This window comes from Eublepharis macularius, chromosome 14 (genome assembly GCF_028583425.1).
Source record: "Eublepharis macularius isolate TG4126 chromosome 14, MPM_Emac_v1.0, whole genome shotgun sequence".
Taxonomy (NCBI): domain Eukaryota; kingdom Metazoa; phylum Chordata; class Lepidosauria; order Squamata; family Eublepharidae; genus Eublepharis; species Eublepharis macularius.
The window spans coordinates 39,857,639-39,877,970 of record NC_072803.1 but is presented as its reverse complement, the minus strand read 5'-3'; the positions used below and the strand labels follow the sequence as shown (position 1 = coordinate 39,877,970).

The 20,332-nt window shown below is 44.1% G+C and overlaps 1 protein-coding gene across 1 annotated transcript; it reads left to right on the top strand.

Annotated features, from left to right (window-relative positions):
• The first annotated feature begins 267 nt into the window (after window positions 1-267).
• Window positions 268-20,085, top strand: NDUFA10 (NADH:ubiquinone oxidoreductase subunit A10). The gene is made up of 10 exons (XM_054998576.1): window positions 268-417; window positions 2,229-2,397; window positions 7,471-7,686; window positions 8,036-8,122; window positions 9,171-9,292; window positions 12,568-12,647; window positions 15,768-15,822; window positions 17,160-17,245; window positions 18,487-18,595; window positions 19,706-20,085. Exons 1-10 carry the CDS (start codon window positions 355-357, stop codon window positions 19,772-19,774), a joined length of 1,056 nt encoding a protein of 351 aa, XP_054854551.1. The 5' UTR covers window positions 268-354; the 3' UTR covers window positions 19,775-20,085.
• Window positions 20,086-20,332: the final 247 nt, after the last annotated feature.

Genomic DNA, 20,332 nt, shown 5'->3' with positions numbered 1-20,332 from the left:
CCGCCCCCTGGCAGGCGGCGCCAACCTCCTCCTTCTTCCCAGCTGGAAAGACATAAACCAAAGCAACCTAACCCCTGGGAGGGAAACAAAAGGTTGCCGCTTCTGATAGGTCTACCGCACCGTCCATCATAGATGTCGGAACCGAGCCCCAATGAGAATGGAGATATCAACAAATCTCCCGTCTCTGCCGCAATCCAAGCTAGACGCTGTCTCCGAGGCGACCAGGTTTCGTTGCCTGGAACTGTCATCTCTCCGCGACTCGGGCACGCGCACAGAGACAGGGTCCTTCGGCAGTCAAAGGCGCAGGAGAAGCCGTGAAAGCGGGGCCTGCGATTTCGGCTTCGTTCGGTCGGCATGTCCTTGGGGCCGGTATTCCGCGGCGTTCGCAGCCGTGCGGGGCTTGGCGGTTTGCGATTGGTGAGGAGAAACGGGGTGGGCTTCGTGGGGCAGGGCGCTGTTCGTGTTTCAGATAATTCGATCCTTGGACAGCTGGGTCTGGGTCGCCAGCTCCGGGCTGAGAAATTCCTGGAGATTTGGGGGATGGAGACTGGAGAGGGCGGGGTTTGGGGAGGGAGGGAAAGGAGCACAGCGGTGTATAATGCCGTAGAGTGCACCGTCCTGGCCTTTAAAGCTGATATTTTCTCCAGGGGAACTGATCTAGATGGCTTGGAGATCTGTTGTAATTCTGGGAGATCTCCAGCCGCCACCTGGCGATTGGCAACCTGTGCGATCGCCTTTCTGCCTGCCTGCTTTTCTTAGTATCTGGTTTCTGTGTGTGTGTGGGGGGGGGGCGTATATGGTAGGGCTGGGGTTACTAACCTCAAGGTGGGGCCTAGATTTCCCCTGGAATTTTAGCTGATATCCAGACTACAGAGCCAAGCTTTCTTGGAGGAAATAGCAGCTTCAGAGGGCAGCTGGCATAGTACCTCCACTGAATTCCCTTCCCTCCCCAAACTCCATCCTTCTCAAGTACTGCCTTCATATCCAAGAAGTTCCCAAGCTGGGGTTTGTAAACCTAGGCAGGGAAGTGTAGGACTTGTGTAGCTGTGAAGGACTCCCAAGCTCCAGGCTGTTCTGTAAAACAGGGATGTGCCTCAGAACTGAATGAGGTTATTGATAGCTGCACTGGGCCCAAGTAACACCCCCCCACCAGCTATTTGCTACATAATATATTTTATTGTGACCAACCAAAAAGGCACAAAATAATGTGCAAGCTTTCAGGTTCTCCAGATGTTAAAAACAAAGGGAGGACATTTTTCATTCTGTGGTGTTAAGGCTTCTTTGTCTGCATTGGACACAGGATGTGGCTGTCTAATAGACTAAGTATCCTCTGTTCTGGTTAAACATCATGTGGAATACTGTGTTCAGTTTGGGGCACCATAGATGAGGATGTTAACCAGCTGTAACCTGTCCAAAGGAGAGCAACAAAGATAGTTAAGGATCTGGAGACCAAGTCCCATGAGGAAAGGTTGAAAGAGCTTGGTATGTTTAGTCTGATAGGTGATATGATAGGGAGAACATGAAGAGATGAGCTGGTGCAAGGCCTTTCTTATATGCCCAGTGTAATGTCAGTTGCCAGTTTGAGATCAGAAACAAATTTTCCTCCAGGTCAAATTGGCATGGATCCTGGAGATTTTTTGCCTTCTGGGCATGGAGCAGGGGTCACTAAGGGAGTGAGTGTGTGTTTGGGGTGGGGAGATAACTGTGAATTTCCTTCATTGTGCAGTAGGTTGGACTAGATGACCCTTCAAGTCCTTCCCAGCTCTTTGTTTCTATATTTCAGGTATTCTCTGGTTTGCAGACAAAGGTGTCTTAACACCATGGTGTTTTTCTTCCCTTTGCATTCCTTTAGTTTTTAACATCCACCTGATGAAAAGCAATGAAAGACTCAAAATATTGCATACTATTCTGTGTCACTTTGGTTGGTCTTAATAAAAGGTATCATTTTTTTATTTTTGGAGCTGAATATTACTGCTCCCCTCTTCTCTTTCTTTATTCACCCTGGTGTGACTTTAGCCATTCTCCCTTTGGTTGTTGTAATGTCTTAACTTAGCAATGGTAATTAACCCATCCTAGATCAGTTCTCCTTGCAACTTTCATTAGTATGTACGCAGGTGCCTTTTCAAACCTTGGTAATTGTTTGCTGTATGGCTGTTTGACAGTTCATGTTGATAGAGCACTAAAGTGGCAAGAAACTTATCTTGATTTGGCCTGTTTTTTTTTCCTAGGCAAAGCTTCATGTTAGCTCTAATTGGAACCTGACGTATGGCTGGATTGCCTATATGTTGGGAGAGAGAACGACAAAGAGGTTCAATGAATACAGCAAAGTTTTTACAGTGGATGGCAACTTGCGCAGTGGCAAGGGCAAACTGGCACAGCATATAGCAGAAAAGCTAAGTACGTATTTTTACAATAAGTTGAGTATTGATGTAATGCTGTTAATCTTTATGAATCATAATTCAGATGTTTGGGGCTAAGTTAAAATGTCTAAGATCCAATGATTCTTGCCAACATAGGTTGGAAATGCAACCGTTAAACAGAGTAACAGTGCCATCTTGTGCAGTTACCCCAATCTAAGACCTCTGGGTTCAATGCGTTTAGACTGGAATAACTCGGAATAGGATTGCCCTGTAAATGTTACAATTCCTGTGTCTCTTTTCTTTGGTAATTTGTAGACAATACTGCTGCTGGCAGTCCTTTGTTAAAAATACAGAATGGCTGTCAATCCAGAGCGAGCATCTATTAGAACCCTCTTTCATTCAGGCTGGATTTCGGTGACTAATGCAAAAGAGAAAGCTTAAAATTTTAGCAGCTTTATATAGCGCTGGCATGCTGTATATGTTAGCCAATAAATCATATGTGTTTAAACTGGTTAGTGTTTTAACTGATTAATAATTTAAATCTGCAAAAACTTATGAAAACAGAAGTTCTGACGAAAAAAGTACTTTCTCTTTTAGGTGGTACATATGTTATAGCAGACTAGTAACAAAGTCCATTGGGGGAAAAATACAACGGGCTCTAGAAAAGGGAGGGAGGGCAGGCGGGCATTGCCTCCTCTTCCATGACTGATCCCGGCTTATATGCACTTGGTACTTTAAATTGATACATTGAATGAAATATTGCTAATTTGACTGTTAATTCATGGGGACGTTTGTCTAGTTGATTTTTGTCGGTTGACCTGTGGAAGCCTTGTTTGTGGTCATGTCTGCTCCTGATCCCAGCTGGGTGAAGTGGTGGGGGGGCTGGCATTACCACCTGCTCCGTGTCTGATCCCAGCTGGGTGAAGGTGGGGACAGGCATTGCCACCTGCTCTGGTCCTGATCCCAGCTGGGTGAAGGCGGAGGGCGGGCATTGCCACTTGCACTGCACCTGATCCCAGCTGGGTAAAGGCGGAGGGCGGGCATTGCCACCTGCTCTGCACCTGATCCCAGCTTGGTGAAAGCGGAGGGTGGGCATTGCTACCTGCTCTGTGCCTGATCCCAGCTGGGTGAAGGCAGGGGGCCGGCATTGCCACCTGCTCCGTGCCTGATCTCAGCTGGGTGAAGGCGGAGTGCGGGCATTGCCACCTGCTCTGCACCTGATCCCAGCTTGGTGAAAGCAGAGGGCGGGCATTGCTACCTGCTCTGGTCCTGATCCCAGCTGGGTGAAGGCAGGGGGTGGGCATTGCCACCTGCTCCATTACTGATTCTGATTGAGTGAAGGAGGAGTGGACATTGCTGCCAGCTCCGCGCCTGATCCCAGCCGGGTGAAGGGGGGACAGGCATTGTCAACTGTTCCGCGCCTGATCCCAGCTGAGTGAAGGCGTAGGGTGGGCATTAATACCTGCTCTGCGCCTGATCCCAGCTGGGTGAAGGCAGCGGGCGGGAATTGCCACCTGCTCCATGCCTGATCCCAGCCGGATGAAGGACAGGTAGGAGGAGTTGGACCAAGATTGCATATTATCATGTCCAAAGGACTAGTAGTACAAGCTAAATATATCATTTCCATTAATTAGTATTTATTGTATAGAAAATGTATTGTATATTTATTGTAAATTATTTATTGTAAATTGTACTAGAAGTCTGTATTTGTTGATACATGGCATAATGATTTTTGTGCTGGGGGCTTCTAGGTTGAACAGTTGATACTGATATGATTGCAATTCACAGTTATATGCACTTGGTACTTTAAATTGATACATTGAATGAAATATTGCTAATTTGACTGTTAATTCATGGGGACGTTTGTCTAGTTGATTTTTGTCGGTTGACCCGTGGAAGCCTTGTTTGTGGTCATGTCTGCTCCTGATCCCAGCTGGGTGAAGGCAGAGGGTGGGCATTGCTACCTGCTCTGGCCCTGATCCCAGCTGGGTGAGGTCAGGGGGCGGGCATTGCCACCTGCTCTGTTCCTGATCCCGGCTGGGTGAGGTCAGGGGGCCAGCATTGCCACCTGCTTCGTGCCTGATCTCAGCTGGGTGAAGGCGGAGTGCGGGCATTGCCACCTGCTCTGCACCTGATCCCAGCTTGGTGAAAGCAGAGGGCGGGCATTGCTACCTGCTCTGGTCCTGATCCCAGCTGGGTGAAGGCAGGGGGTGGGCATTGCCACCTGCTCCATTACTGATTCTGACTGAGTGAAGGAGGAGTGGACATTGCTGCCAGCTCCGCGCCTGATCCCAGCCGGGTGAAGGGGGGACAGGCATTGTCAACTGTTCCGCGCCTGATCCCAGCTGAGTGAAGGCGTAGGGTGGGCATTAATACCTGCTCTGCGCCTGATCCCAGCTGGGTGAAGGCAGCGGGCGGGAATTGCCACCTGCTCCATGCCTGATCCCAGCCGGATGAAGGACAGGTAGGAGGAGTTGGACCAAGATTGCATATTATCATGTCCAAAGGACTAGTAGTACAAGCTAAATATATCATTTCCATTAATTAGTATTTATTGTATAGAAAATGTATTGTATATTTATTGTAAATTATTTATTGTAAATTGTACTAGAAGTCTGTATTTGTTGATACATGGCATAATGATTTTTGTGCTGGGGGCTTCTAGGTTGAACAGTTGATACTGATATGATTGCAATTCACAGTTATATGCACTTGGTACTTTAAATTGATACATTGAATGAAATATTGCTAATTTGACTGTTAATTCATGGGGACGTTTGTCTAGTTGATTTTTGTTGGTTGACCCGTGGAAGCCTTGTTTGTGGTCATGTCTGCTCCTGATCCCAGCTGGGTGAAAGCGGAGGGCGAGCATTGCTACCTGCTCTGTGCCTGATCCCAGCTGCGTGAATGCAGGGGGCGGGCATTGCCACCTGCTCCATTCCTGATCCCGGCTGGGTGAAGGCAGGGGGCAAGCATTGCCCCCTGCTTGATCCCAGCCATGTGAAGGGGGGGCTGGCATTGCCACCTTCTCCACGCCTGATCCCGGCCGGATGAAGGGGGACAGGTTTTGCTGCCTGCTCCATGTCTGGTCCCGAGGGGTGAAGGGGCGGGCAGACATTGCTGCCTGATCCCAGCTGAGTGAAGGCGGGGGGGCATTGCCACCTGCTCTGCTTTTAATCCCAGCTGGGTGAAGGTGGGGGAGGGGGGCATTGCGCCTTGGAACAGAGGATGTCGCACCAAAAAAACAGCAGGTCAATGTGGTGAATTAGAATACTGCCTTGAAAAGGTATATATGAAACAGAAGCTAAGCTAGCAATCTGTCTCTGTCAGGACAATCCTTGGGAGCATATTGCATCTTGTTCCATCCCCTGAGGAGGGAAGCCAACAGCATGGTCAAGGAGCAGAATTTCTATATGAACGTGGAACAAAAAAAATAATGTAGTTTATAAAAATCATGATAGGAGAAATGAATTTGAATTATTCAGAACAGTTATAGATCTGTCCACCTACTTTGCAAGAGCAGTGTAGACCATTTTTTGTCTATTTACACCGTAGGAGGAGTTGGATTAAGATTGCTATTATCATGTCCAAAGGACTAGTAGTACAAGCTAAATATATCATTTCCATTGATTAGTATTTATTGTATAGAGAATTTATTGTTTATTTATTGTAAATTGTACTAGAAGTCTGTATTTGTTGATACATGGCATAATGATTTTTGTGCTGGGGGCTTCTAGGTTGAACAGTTGATACTGATATGATTGTGATTCACTATTATATGCACTTGGCACTTTAAATTGATACATTGAATGAAATATTTCTAATTTGACTGTTAATTCATGGGGACGTTTGTCTAGTTGATTTTTGTCGGTTGACCTGTGGAAGCCTTGTTTGTGGTCATGTCTGCTCCTGATCCCAGCTGGGTGAAGGGGGGGACAGGCATTGCCACCTGCTCTGGACCTGATCCCAGCTGGGTGAAGGCGGAGGGCGGGCATTGCTACCTATGCTGCACCTGATCCCAGCTGGGTGAAGGTGGAGGGCGGGCATTGCTACCTATGCTGCACCTGATCCCAGCTGGGTGAAGGTGGAGGGCGGGCATTGCTACCTATGCTGCACCTGATCCCAGCTGGGTGAAGGTGGAGGGCGGGCATTGCTACCTATGCTGCACCTGATCCCAGCTGGGTGAAGGTGGAGGGCGGGCATTGCTACCTATGCTGCACCTGATCCCAGCTGGGTGAAGGTGGAGGGCGGGCATTGCTACCTATGCTGCACCTGATCCCAGCTGGGTGAAGGTGGAGGGCGGGCATTGCTACCTATGCTGCACCTGATCCCAGCTGGGTGAAGGTGGAGGGCGGGCATTGCTACCTATGCTGCACCTGATCCCAGCTGGGTGAAGGTGGAGGGCGGGCATTGCTACCTATGCTGCACCTGATCCCAGCTGGGTGAAGGTGGAGGGCGGGCATTGCTACCTATGCTGCACCTGATCCCAGCTGGGTGAAGGTGGAGGGCGGGCATTGCTACCTATGCTGCACCTGATCCCAGCTGGGTGAAGGTGGAGGGCGGGCATTGCTACCTATGCTGCACCTGATCCCAGCTGGGTGAAGGTGGAGGGCGGGCATTGCTACCTCCTCTGCACCTGATCCCAGCTGGGTGAAGGTGGGGGCTGGCATTGCCACCTGCTCTGTGCCTGATGTTGGCCTGGGCTTCCTGCCACAGCGCGCTCTTGGAGGGATGGGCTGCCTCTTTGGGCTTCCTCCACAGCAGTGCCCTCTGGAGGCGCATCAGAGTAGAAAATGAGTTATCTGGAACACAGCCTTTTATATAGTAGGATATTATCTTGGAAGAGGCATCTCCTCCTCCTCCTGTGTAAGAAGAATGCCTCTTCTAAGAAGGCACTTTCTATCAATCAGTTTGTAAACATTTCTGTTTTAAAAAATTGTGTTTTAAAAACAATCTGCCTAATTAATCATGGTACTCTTATTTAATTGATCAACTATTTTAATAATTCTAATTATTTAATTGACTAACCATTGCATCCTTAGGCTCATATAGACAAGATGATCTTGACTTTTTCCACATTTAACCTAAGCTTTTGATTGCTCCTTTCCAGATATGCGATACTTCCCAGAAGCAGATGCTCATTATTTAGACAGAGTCACAGGAGATGGAAGAATTCTGGATTCAAAATTCAGTGGCAATTGTAGCTTGGAGACATTTTATGACAATCCTAAACATCCAAATGGAAATTCATACCGTCTTCAATACTGGCTGTACAGTAACCGCCTTTTGCAGTACAGTGATGCACTAGAACACCTTCTAGCTACAGGTAATTCACATTCAGTTTTTGTTTCTGAAAGAATCCTGCTAATAGAAGTTGAGCTTCTATTTAGGGAAAACAAATATAATGAGAATAAAGCATAACTGAAAAACTTAGTCAATAGTCTTTCAGGAGCAGCTCTCAAATATACATATGTTTGTAAGTTTTGTTTCTAGAATACACTGTTGAAAATGTTGTTGCGTACACAGAGTTTCTTTGCAGATGGTAAGAAATTCAGTTGTCTTAGAGTGGACTAATTGTACACAAGATTTCACTATGAACAGCTAACATACATTAAGCAACTTCAATTTAATCTTTAAGATGTGCAAGTATTACTTATGTGAGACTTTAATTTTAGGGCAAGGAGTAGTACTGGAGCGCTCACCCTACAGTGACTTTGTGTTCTTGGAGGCGATGTTTAAGCAAGACTACATTCACAAAAGGTGTAAGTAATTTCTTTTTACAAGAAAAAGTTAATATTAGCAGCTCCTGAGAGTATTTGTTTATTTTAGAAAGTTTATATCCTGCCTTTCTGCCCTCACAAGGGCCATCAAGGCAGCTAACAAATATAACATACACAATAAAATCACATTTTAAAACCATTAAAGCCAACAACCCCCTCCTCTCCATTAAAATTATTGAAACCAGAGCTAAAATACATACAAAAACATTAAAAGAATGATTATGACATTGGGCAGAAAGGAGGAATCACGAAAAGAACACTAAATGAAACAAAGTCTGCCCCCTGTGGTGGAAGATGGCAACAGAAGGAGGCAGGTGAATCTTCCTGGCGAGAGAATACCAGAGTTTTGGTGCCATGAGTGAGAAGACCTGGTCCCAGATTGCTACCCACCTGAAGCAGGGCCTCCAAAGATGACTGTTGGGGTCAGGTAGGTTCACAGGGGAGTAGGTGGTCCTTAGGTATGTTGGTCCCAAACCATATAGGGCTTTTAAAGACAACACCAGCACCTTGAATTGTGCCCAGAAAAAAACTGGAAGCAAATGTAGACAAACCAAGCCTGGAGTAATATGTCCCTATGTCCAATTCAGGTCAATATCCTAGCTGTAGCATTCTGCACCAATTGAAGTTTCTGAACATTTCTCAAAGGCAGCCTCACAGAGCATGCATTGCAATAACCTAATCTAGATATAACCAGAGCATACACCACTGTGGCCAGTTTTTTTTCTGCAGACCAGCACAGCTACCCACCTGAAACGGTCTTTGCACTGTGGTCTTCTGTTGTACCTTAGACCTACTAATGGTTTATAAAAGATAGACAGCATGTTCTGCAGTGAGGAGGTGGTTATCTGATAATCTGTAGACAAGACAGATTATTTTCCACAGGTGGCTGAGTAGCCACAGTTTCCAGTGTTGGCATGTTTGATATATTTAAGAATACATTTGCTGGCTGAATGGCTGCTGCTTGTTGTGATGAACCATCTCTTCCACTGCATAAAACACACACTTGCATATGCCTGCTTTTTCAATATAGGTGTGGAGCACTATGGAAATATGAAGCACCTGACCATTTGTGAGATCTTGCCTCCTCACCTGTCCATTTATATTGATGTACCTGTCCCAGAAGTGATGAAGAGGATTGAAGAGAAAGGAAAGGTAAGCCCAGGGTAAATGCAAACAAGGATTTTGTTTGTTGAAAGGGAAGCTCTGTGCTCCAGAGCTGTAGAACTTGCTGTACTCTCTATTTGCTGATATTGTCTCTTCAAGATGAAGGACTCCAGATGTTCTGAAGGAGGTAGGTTAAATGTCATTGGTGTGTTGACTTTTCAGGTGTTTTGGATGTACGTCTATTTTATTTTAGCTCACTACCTATGCTGTACTGTTCAGCCTTATATACCTAACTCACTGCATTATGTTTGATCCTAATGTGCACTTGATTGTGGGGAAGAGGGGTCATGAGAGTAATGGATATACAAAATCATCATGCAGAATAAATGGTAATGGTAACTGCTGAGCGTACTTGAGGTCTTGTGCTCAACGTCAGACTGAAAAGGATGTGCAGTGTGTAAAGGTGGAAAAGAGTGTTTTCTTTCCTGAAATCTGCTCTTTCTAGCTACGTGGCAATAGCACATACCTCAGTCACTAGAGAGCTAACGGCACAGGCTGCTGTTTCAGAGCCTCAAAGGAGCTGCTGTCCTATTAGAAGATGCTTCTGTTCTGCATGACTCTGGTCTGACGTGATTCAGATAATAGTCCTGCAGTTAAGAAGCCGTGAGTGTCTAATTAGCTTTCCTGTGCCAAATCACTTGACTCCTGGCCAGAGGTACTCCACAGATAACGTGCCTGGTTCGTTACTGGGTATAATACACAAATAATACAATTATGGAGTCTCTGCTTCCTTTTTACTCTTTTATTATTACAACATGCCTTCTTAGTATTCTTAATAACAAATTATAACAAATGCAGAGACCATTAAGGAGAGCAAATACATGAGTCCAGAAAGTATCTTACCCAGGTCACAGGCAAGGAGCCTCTTGTAAAAAGAAGCTCGTTATCAGTTTAACTTGTCATATTTATAGGGTTTCAGAACCTTCAGATTCTTGGCTAACTTATTATCTTGTGATTTTATACATCAAACAACATTATCCATATTTGAAATGTCTTCTGAAAACACATAATAGCTTTTTGTGTTAACAGTTTATGTAGAATTAGTGATTACAAGTTTCCCATACATCTAAATATCTTTTGGCCCTCCACCAATATACAGATCTATAATATTGCCAGCTTCTGTGAAGTTAAACATTCCTGCCATTCTCAGATACTCTCTGCACCTGGGCCTTGTTACATCATATGCAGCAGTATGAGTTAAATGGCTCTACACATGGCAATACAACTGTGTAACTCTATTGTGTTATGCCCCTCTCCAAGGTTGTTTTATTCTAACTTCGAGACTCCCTTTGTGGTCTGACTAGTTATGGGGCCAGGCTAGCTCTGTTTCTGTATGCACAAGTGTCTTGAACAACTTTCTTGTTCATATCCAGCAATTGTTCCCCACTAGTTCTATCCATATCTTAGACACGTCATCTGAAAAGCAGAACCTACTCAAGATGCTTGTAGTAACACTAAGCCCATCTCGAGCAGCTACAATAAAATGGAGATTACTGATGTCAGACAAAGTATGGGCATTGAAAACTCCATTCTGTGGGGGAAGTGTCTGTCAGATCCTTTGGGATCCCTAGGAAATGGATACAGAGTAGACATATTGTACTCCTACCAAAAGATCCAGTGCTTTTAGCATGGCTCTAACTTGTTCTCCTTTTGTCAATTGGAGTTGTTGTGATACTGAATTCCAGCACCATGAAGTGAAACTATGGACTATACTATCAGGAAACATGTACTAGCAGCACGAGGATGCACTTTCTGAAACCATTGTATCCTGTACAAAGATACAGCCAATGAAAACTTTGTATCAACGGGGAGGGGTGGGGGAGATTTTATTCTAAAATTAACAATGGCCACAACTTTTTTTCTGAGTACACCTCTGCAGCCAGATGCCTGGATTTAGGTTTCCAGAAGCTGTATGTCATTCCATCCTGTGAATAATGGATGAAAAGTTTCGAATTCCTCTACTACCAAAGAGATTCCTCTACTACCTGTGTCTTTCTGGCTTATGAAGCTCAACATCTCAAGCCTCCCTGAAGGTGACCATCCACTTCATAAGAGGAGCTTCTATCGTCTTTAATACCAGTGTCCTCTTAGATGCAATCTGTAAAGCAGCCACCTAGACATCTGCTGCCTCTTTTATGTGACATTACAAAATAAACTGCTGAGCTTCTTTGGATACAATCACTGCTTTTTAAATGGCTCGTTCTCCAGGATATAGTCTTCCATCAGTGGAGAAAGGAATGTTGAAACTGCTGCGCACGGTCCTGATTTGTGTTTGGAAGGTGGCCTGCTTTCCTTGCACCCTGAATGTCACCCTGTGCCATAGGGCCAGGGTGGGATTTCCTCCCCCTGTTATCAGGCCAGGAGTACTAGCTCTGCTTTCCTTAATGGTCGTCTTCCTGCTTTTATGTTCTTTTTATTATTGCTTTTTTTGCTGCTGTTACATCCATGAATTTCTTTCCTCAGCAGAGAATACCTTGCAAACTAATTTGATTATGCCTATCAGAGTGTGTGTGTGTGGGGGGGGGCACTGCAGGACATCTTCCCACCACTGATGAGAAACACCGTTCACGGTTAATCCAGTACTTCTTTCATTTAGGCCTTGTGAGCATGTTCATAGTGGAATGTGCCAGAGATGTTTCCTTCCTGAAGATCTTATTATTCGTGATATAGTAACCCTGTACCTAAAAACACATTAGTATTCAAGACCAGCATGTGTGGAGGGAGAGTGAACATGATGCTACCACCCTCTGTTTTCATGGATCTGCATCTGGGTACAGTGCCTGTGTGCTGTGAACACATGTGACACACGTGGGAGGACCACTCTTTGGTGCTTGTTTTTCACTGGCCTTGTAACTTCTTCGCTCTCCCCTTCCCCCTTTTCTGTTGCTCCAAGTATAAATTCAGCTGTTTTGGATGGACACTCTATTACGAATTCTGACTCACAAAGATTACGCAGAAATAACATTTGTTAGTCTTTAAGGTGCCACTGGACTTTGTTTAATGGTTCATGGAGTGACTTTGTTCTCACTTAGTCTTATCTTTAAGATGCAAGTAGAGAAAGTTCTGCCCAAGCAAGGCTTAAATGTTCTTTTTGTCTCTTCTGTGTACCTTATTATAAAGATTCAGTTTGTCTTTTTTTTAGTGCAGTGCTGATAGCCAAGAGCTTTAAATGGTCATATGACAAGGTGCAATACTTTCAATCAGAGGACGTGAGAAATTTTGTCAAACAGTCAATAGCACAAATACCTTCGTTTTCCTTTTAGCCATATGAAAAAAAGGTGTCGTCGGCTTATCTTCAGAGCATTGAAGACATCTATAAGAAATCTTTCCTGCCAGAAATCAGGTTAGTGAATGTAGACATTGAATGTGCACATTTTAATTGAACTGTTTGCTCATTAATGATACTAGTAGTGTTGTGTTGACTATTTTTGATGTGTGTGTTAATGTACGTTTAGAAATTATAAAGTACATCCCTCTCTAATTAGAAGGCTAGTAAGTGCATTTGTTGAAATCTAACATTTATGTAGCGCAAATGCCAACTTAGAACCAGCTTCAGTATGCCCCTCATCAAATTTCCAAAATTTCTAGAAGGGCATCATCGTGTGATGATGGATTTAGCAGTCTGCACTAATGTGTGGGCATTGTTATGTTGCAAAACTAATTCTCTTCCCACCTGCTCCTTAAGCTGCCTTTTATGTTAACTTTGTTTTATGCTTATATCTGTTTCTTTGTACAATTGCAACACCTGTTAACAAACTCTTTAAAATATGATAAAGTGAAACTCCCAACATTCCTTCCTTGTCAAAGCACCCATATTTGGCAGTTGTTCTCATTCATTGTCTCTTGTCCTTCCTTTCTCCTCTTTTGTCTTGTAATCCTTTTTCAGGTCTCTCTGTGTGTGTCTTTCTAATATGTTCTGTGTGGAATTTTTCCTTTCTTCCATTTCCCCTTAATTATATTTTGGATTGGCCCCCAGTTCTTAGAATGCAGCCTATCACTGTCTCCTCACACTCTGTGTTAGTCCTCAGCAGCTTTCCATATTAGTTTTTTGTTGCTAGAACAGAAGCATGTCACATATTGAAGACTTAATACGTTTATTGTGGCATTTCATGATCTAGAGTTTGCTTCATCAGATATGTGAAATGTATCCTTAGTTTGATGGGCATTTGTATATATGCATACAGGTATAGAGAAAAAATTGTAACTAGTGGGGGCAAAAGACTATATGAAATGCAAGAGGTGCAGGCACTGACATTTCTACATAAAGCTTGTATATACTCTGGAGAATCACAGTGACTGTTCACAGAAGCAGTAATTGCTGCTGAGAGTCTTGTTATTTTTGCTAAACTGATTATTACCTGTAGTGGGCAAGAAATGCTTTAACTTTTATTCAGGCCTTGGAGTTTGTGAAGACAGTCAAATGTCTTGATTTTTAACTTGGGTAGGCTATTGGCAGCCAGGAGCCAGGAGAGCTAGGCCCCAGCAGCTTCACCAGCACTGCCGGAGTCTCCCTCGGTGGAGCAGTCTTAGTGATTATGGGGCCTTGAATCACTGCCACCCCTAGGCCCAAGCAAAGGGTGGCCTGAGCCCTGGACTGGGCAGGTGCAAGCAACTTTTAATGTGAGCAGGCGGTCTGAGGCCCAGAAAAGGCAGACACCAGGAGCTGTGGGGCTGGCTCTTCCTCTTCTTTCCCCTCCTCTGTCAGGGGGCCTTTTCCAGGGCTGCTTGTACTCCGCAGTCTGCCCCCAGTCACAGTTGATATCCCCATCTGGCTGCCGTGAAGCTGCTGCTGCCTGCCGTGACTCAAGAGGCCAGCAGTGGTGGTGCTGTGGTAGCTGATGGCCCCGTTGTCCCTTCAGCAATAACAGGAATGATAATTCTTCAGTTGCTCTTTCTCTCACTGCCCTTGCAGGGGTCTGAGCTGAGTGGCTCCTGCCATGCTGGCTTGCAGCTTGGCTTGTTTGGGGGCTGCTTAGTCCTCCTCTGCTTTTTGGTCATCATCAAAGTTTCCTGGGAGGCTGGAGTGCTTTTCTGCTTGTTTTGCTCTGTTGTCATGTTGAATGTCAGATTTGTGTCCATCTCTTCTTTTGCATAGGGATTAACTTGTTTGCCCTATGTGCAAGGACATTGTTGGCCAGAGCTGGTTGAGTGAATAAAAGTAGCACAAGGAGGAATGGCCAGGAGCAAGCACACTTCCTGCTTGCTAGCTGGGTGCACCGTCAGCAACGCATGTGTGTTGACTGACTCTCCCTCTGTGAGTGGCAAGTATGAGACTGGCAAGTACTCTTTCAAAAGCAGAGGTCCCCTGCACTGTGCTTCATTACTTTCAAGTGGGAAAGGTCAAAGTGTCCTGTAATAGTTACTGATCTGTTCTGTAGCATTGCACATATGTATGCTGTCAAGGCTGTTAAAGGTTTTTTTTCTAGTTCAGTAAATGCTTTACAAACAACCTTCCTAGCGTCTTTCAATATTGAAATTGTAACAAGGGTTTTTCTTCTTCTTGGTTTGCTAAAGCAAAACTGATGCTCATTTAATTATTATTAGTTTCATTCCAATCCTCTGCTTTTGTTAAGAATGTTTTGAAGAATGGCTTAATAATCTTACAGTGTTCTGCTGTTTGCATTACTCAGGATTTGCCTTTTGGGGTTAGGTTTGTGGTATACTTCTGTTAGTTTGAGTAAGTGTGTTTTGCAGTCCTCTTCTCCTTCAGAAGTTCAGCTTGAAGAGTTTCCTTTCCCTGCAGACTTATTTCTTGACTCTCTGGCATGCTGTTAAATTCTGACCTAAGAAGGCACCCTCCTCCCCCTCCTCCTTTCCATCACACTGTTCCGTAAAGATTCTTCTCTGCATCCTTTTGATCTTCTATTAATAGTGCTGCTCTCACTGCTTAAAAAAATCAGATAGTCCCTATTTTTCTGTCCTGGAATCTTCAGCGTTATCACTCTGCTCTTTAAGCCATTCTCCATGTGACTTCTGTTACCCTGTTTGTCTTCTGAGTTTTTAAACCATCTTTGTTTTTATGAATTGATGTATTTCATCTGTTAGCCATATAGCTCAGTTGCCACGTTAGAGTTTTTGTGGGTCTAGGAAAACTATTACTAAATTTTAAATGGTTTCCTGAATCAGGAATATTTCATTGAGACGGTCCGAGAGGGCACAGTCTGCTTGGTGTGAGAAAGGCTTATTCACAGCGTTTGAATGAATCTGAAATAGTGATAATTTATTTCTTAGCGTATTCACTATCAACATTTGCTAAGATATCTTCTAAAGAATTTTTGGGGGATGAGACAAAACTATTGTGTTCCCCCTTCTCCACTTTACTTCTTGTCAAAATATTGCATCTTCATGCAGGAGGTTGGCTGAGATACACCCAGGACCTTGTAAAGACTTTTCATAACCACAGGAGGATTAACTTTAGTATTTTCTGAATGCAATAATTTAACATTAGAATTTTTCTTTCTAGTGAGACCTCTGAGGTTTTGCAGTATACAGCTAGTGAGGCTGAAGAAGTGGATAAAGTAAGTATAGTTGGTGTACTGTGTACTCTTTTTGTGTCCTGGACTTCCTCTGATAGGTGGATCCTTTTTTTTTTTTTTACTGAACCCTTCTCCTCCAAATGTTAACTATTTTAAGGCAGCTGTGCAGTTGTTCAGCCTGGGATATTTTTGATCAATGGAACAGGTCTTATACATTTGAGCTTGCAACTTGTGTTTTCATCCTGATTCAAGAAGGAGAAAACTTGAATTAGGGGCAGGATCAAAGAAGTATGACTACATTGATCGTAGGAGAGAAGAGATCTTGAAAGCTGAGGTTAAAGGAGCTCAGGTTAGCAAAGGGGAAGTTGGGAGCAATTCGTTCAGCACTGTAGTAGATAATTGTTGTGACTACAGTCAGCAATGGCAAAACATTGACCACTTAATTTTGTCTATTAGATCATTCAGTAGAAGAGAGGATACTTTCAGCTGTTCAAGACAGAGTTAGAATAAACTTGTGGAAGCCTTTTTTAAAAAGTAATGGTGCTTCATAAGACCTTGGTTCGTCTCCTCTTCTCCTGAGGTGTTACGATGGGAAGGGAATGGCCGTAATTTATCCAAACCTCCTTTGAGGAGCTAAGAATGATTTCTCTCCTCCAGTGTGATCTCACAACAGCCGTGTAAAGTAGACTTAGTTGAGAGAGTGTGTGATTGTCTGTAGGTGCATAGTCAGCCTTGTAACTGAATAAGGGGTTAGAACCAGAGTCTTGTTGGTCAAGTACTCCAGCTGCTAAACCACACTGGACCAGAATGCAGAAGGATGCCTGTAGTCCCAAACCAAAAGTTATGTTGAACAGTAAATGGGGAGGATGATAAATTCTTTTGGTGAACACCAGGTAAACAAAGTGAAACGAGAAGGGAAGTGGTTACTGCTTGGAACGCTAGAATGCCCAGACTTTCCCCCCAGAGATAACTGGGCAAGATGAATCTGCGTGCTGTGATTATAATAAGTAACATGCAAACCTTAAATATAGAATACAATCCATGACTGGTGTAAAAGGCTTACTGTAGATACCTCTGTGCCTTCAGTTCATCCTCTAGTCTAAGGCTACTGTATTGCAGGTATTGTATTAAACTTTGAGGGCAGGAATTGGTCAGTTGCTTATTTCCTTGCTAATATGACACTTGAATGGAATTTTTTGTTATGGAATAAAATGCCTTCTGCCTTTTCTCAGACCAGTTGAAGTTGATTTGTTCCAAGGGTGACCCCCATTAATTGCTAGATGTACTACAGTTGTCTCCTTTGGACTTGTGGAGATGATGCATTGTCTTTCTCAAAACTAGCTATGGAAATCCACATCATTTTTTTTTCTTCTTTACAGGTCATTGAAGATATTGAGTACCTGAAGTTCGATAAGGGGCCTTGGCTGGAGCAAGATGACGTTACTTTTCATCATCTGAGGAAATTGTAAGGGCCAGCTATTCTAGCAAGTCTCATTTCATTCTGCACCTTTGCTACTGATGTCCAAACCATCCAGAATAGAAGCCCCTCCATTGATACTACAGACAAAGGTTCAGTGCAGTCTTTCCCAGCATACATAGACATTACAGCTGTAGTTTCCAAATGACTGATAGCCTAGGCAAGGTTTTCTGAATTAAAATTGATTTAACTTACACATTCTAAAAATAAACATCTGAGGTGCCCACCTTCTATGTGCTTTATGATTTAGAAGATGGTGGGTCCAGAGAAAGCCCTTCTTCAGAGAGACAGTGGGCAGGGGAAGAAAAGGTTAATACAGTGTTACTCACTTTGTAGCTTGCAGAGAGCCACATTTGCAGTTACCATAAAACAAAACAGCCATATGACTACCCTGTGCGCCACTCCACAAAAAAACACACAGTAATAGAAGATACCATTAAATATAAAATATATAACTATAAACTTTTTAATTAACTAGAATACTGAAACTGCAGGATTATTTTCCTCAGCCCTGTTGTACCTTAGCCAGCCCTTGTGTATCTGCTGGGAAGAGGACTTTGCTCTTTGCCTTCTTGCTATCTTCCCAGCATGATGCGTAGTTGCTCTGCTTCCATCCTTGGCACAAGGCCTACAACTTAGGAGGCTCCCCACTTATCCTTCTCCTGTCCTTCTGGAAATGGCTGTTTCAAGGTGCGAACCACCTTGCCCACTTTTCTAAGACATCGGTAGGATTATTTGTCGGATGATGTCGTTCACCTCTGTGCCATGAAAAGTATCAGTTGCCCATTTCCACATATAAAGCCTCTGTTAATAGGGTAAGATGCTTTCCCCCCAACCCATTAGTATTAATTATAACTGTAACTTGCTACAGGATCCTTTACAAAGGCAAATACTCCCCTTCCAATAAGTGTGAAAATATCAGGCCTCCAGGAAGAGCTGAAGCTGCGAGAGCAGGTGACTTGCTTTGAAGCAGCCAACTGTGGAACCCACCAGAGGATTCTAAGTGTGGATTAAAAAGGGCCTGCTTTTACTGTTGCTGGCTGGCCTATTTCTAAGTGGCTTTTAGTAATCCATGGTGTTCATGGAAGGGAAGGGTTGTGGTGCTTTCTCTTCCACTCCCCAAACATGTTTCTCCTCCAAGAGAGTACATTTCCCCACACTATGCGTAAAGCTGCTGCAAAGTTTATTTTGATAAATGGAGGATAACCAGTTTTTCTTTCCATCTTCAGTGTAGAGGACAAGATGGCGGTGGTCCGTCCTATGAATCTTCCCGTATATGTACCTGAAATCACAATAGGAGGCCTGGAGATTGACAAAGTGTATTACCAATACAGGGATGTAAGTAAATGTTCGAGGGGTTGAGAGCACAGACTAATTTTAAGATGGCACTTCTGCTAAAGATGGACTTATGAGGTGGGATTGTTACTTGGGCTTAATTTAAATATAGCACTGGTAAGGCAAAAAGTACTTCCCCATGAGGCTTTGTGCTTGCACAGCACCTAAATTGGGCTACTACCTGTACAGAGCAACTGTGTTGCATGAGTGAAAAGTCCTGCAGGAAAGTGCTTTTTGCCTTGCCAGAACCACGTTTAACTTGGGCCTTAATCTAGCCACTTTAAGGATGCACATGTGACCAGTCTGTGATGCCCACTTGATGCATAGCAAAGCTTCTGTGAGGCTGTACTAGCCTTTTGAGTCCCTTCCCAATAGAGGTTGCTATTGTGTGGTGTGTGTGTTGGATTGTAAGCCCTGCAGGCAAAGCTACCACCTTTATCCTTGGGCAAAGCCTAGCTACTTTAGATAGTTTATAAATAATATCATGGTATTTATTGCCAATAGCCAAAGGCCATTGCAATGTATACATAATATTTACTATTGTGTTATGTCAAGCACACTGCTCCTTACACTGAAGAACTGCCCAGCAAGTCATTTGGTTCTGATGGCTGACCTTTAGACGTGGCTGGAGAAGAAAAGTAAGATTCAAGTCCAGTATCACTAAAGACCAATAAAATTGCCAGGGTATAGGCTTTAGAAAGTCAAGCTCCCTGTGCCAGATACCAGGGAGCTTGACGTGTGAAAGCTTATGCCCTGGAAATCTTGCTGATCTTTCAGATGCTCTTGGATTTGAATCTTGCTCTTCTACTGCAGACTAACATGGCTACCCTCTTGGAACTATCTTGAGAAGAGAGTGTAGCTGCCTAACTCACACATATGGGCTTCCTGTTTTGGTCCTCTCCTATCATTGGGAATTAGAGTTTGGTAGAGTGCTGAGAATGCTCTGCTGGTGTGCTCTGGTTCTCCCAGGGTTCCCCGAGGAGAGTCTTCCTGTCAGATCGGTTTCTCTTTGTATATAGACATGGTTAGAGAGGAAGGATCTGCTGAGCTGTGTGATGTCAGAAGGATTCTTTGATCTCCACCTCATCGGATTTCCTCTCCCTTTCTCTGCAGCTTCCGGGCCGCAAGTATGCTTTTGGTTATAATGCTGATGTCGGAGACAAATGGATTTGGCTGAAATAAAGCTTTGTGGGAGAGATGGCAATGTTCAGTTGACATCTAAGCTATGATGATGGAGCTCCTATTAATCATCCAGCCCTTTCCACCTCCACAGGGTGCCTGAAGTGCAAGAAAACACTGATGTGTAGAATGGCCTTGTTGCAGAAGGTGCACATCCTTCCTGAGGCCGTTCTGAAATGAATCCCACTAGGAAGACTTAAATAATTAGTGCAGCACATAGGCTTGGTGATTTAAACTGGGATCTCATCATCAAAACTGTGGCTTAATATACCCTAAGAGTTGAGATGTGAGTGAAATAAAATCCATGGCTTGCATTGAGTTTTCGGTGAGTATTTTTGGCAGTGTGTGCGTGCGTGTGTGCTGTGACTGGCACAGTGAGGCTTTCCCGAATAACTGTAATCCAACTCAGATCCTTCCTGGACCACACTGGGTGTCCAGAGGCCCTGCCTGGATGTAAAACATTCTGTCCTAAAAGGCTGGGCAGCCAGTGTGTTACAGGGGTTACAGTTAAACTTTCTCTCAATCCAGTTCCCCTTGCAGTGTGGCCGTAGTGTGAGGAGA

Coding starts and splice junctions, on each gene's coding strand:
- NDUFA10 (XM_054998576.1), top strand. CDS start 355: ATGTCCTTGGGGCCGGTATTCCGCGGCGTTCGCAGCCGTGCGGGGCTT. Junction 12,648..15,767: donor TCTTTCCTGCCAGAAATCAG/GTTAGTGAATGT, acceptor TTTTCTTTCTAG/TGAGACCTCTGAGGTTTTGC. Junction 17,246..18,486: donor TTTCATCATCTGAGGAAATT/GTAAGGGCCAGC, acceptor TTCCATCTTCAG/TGTAGAGGACAAGATGGCGG.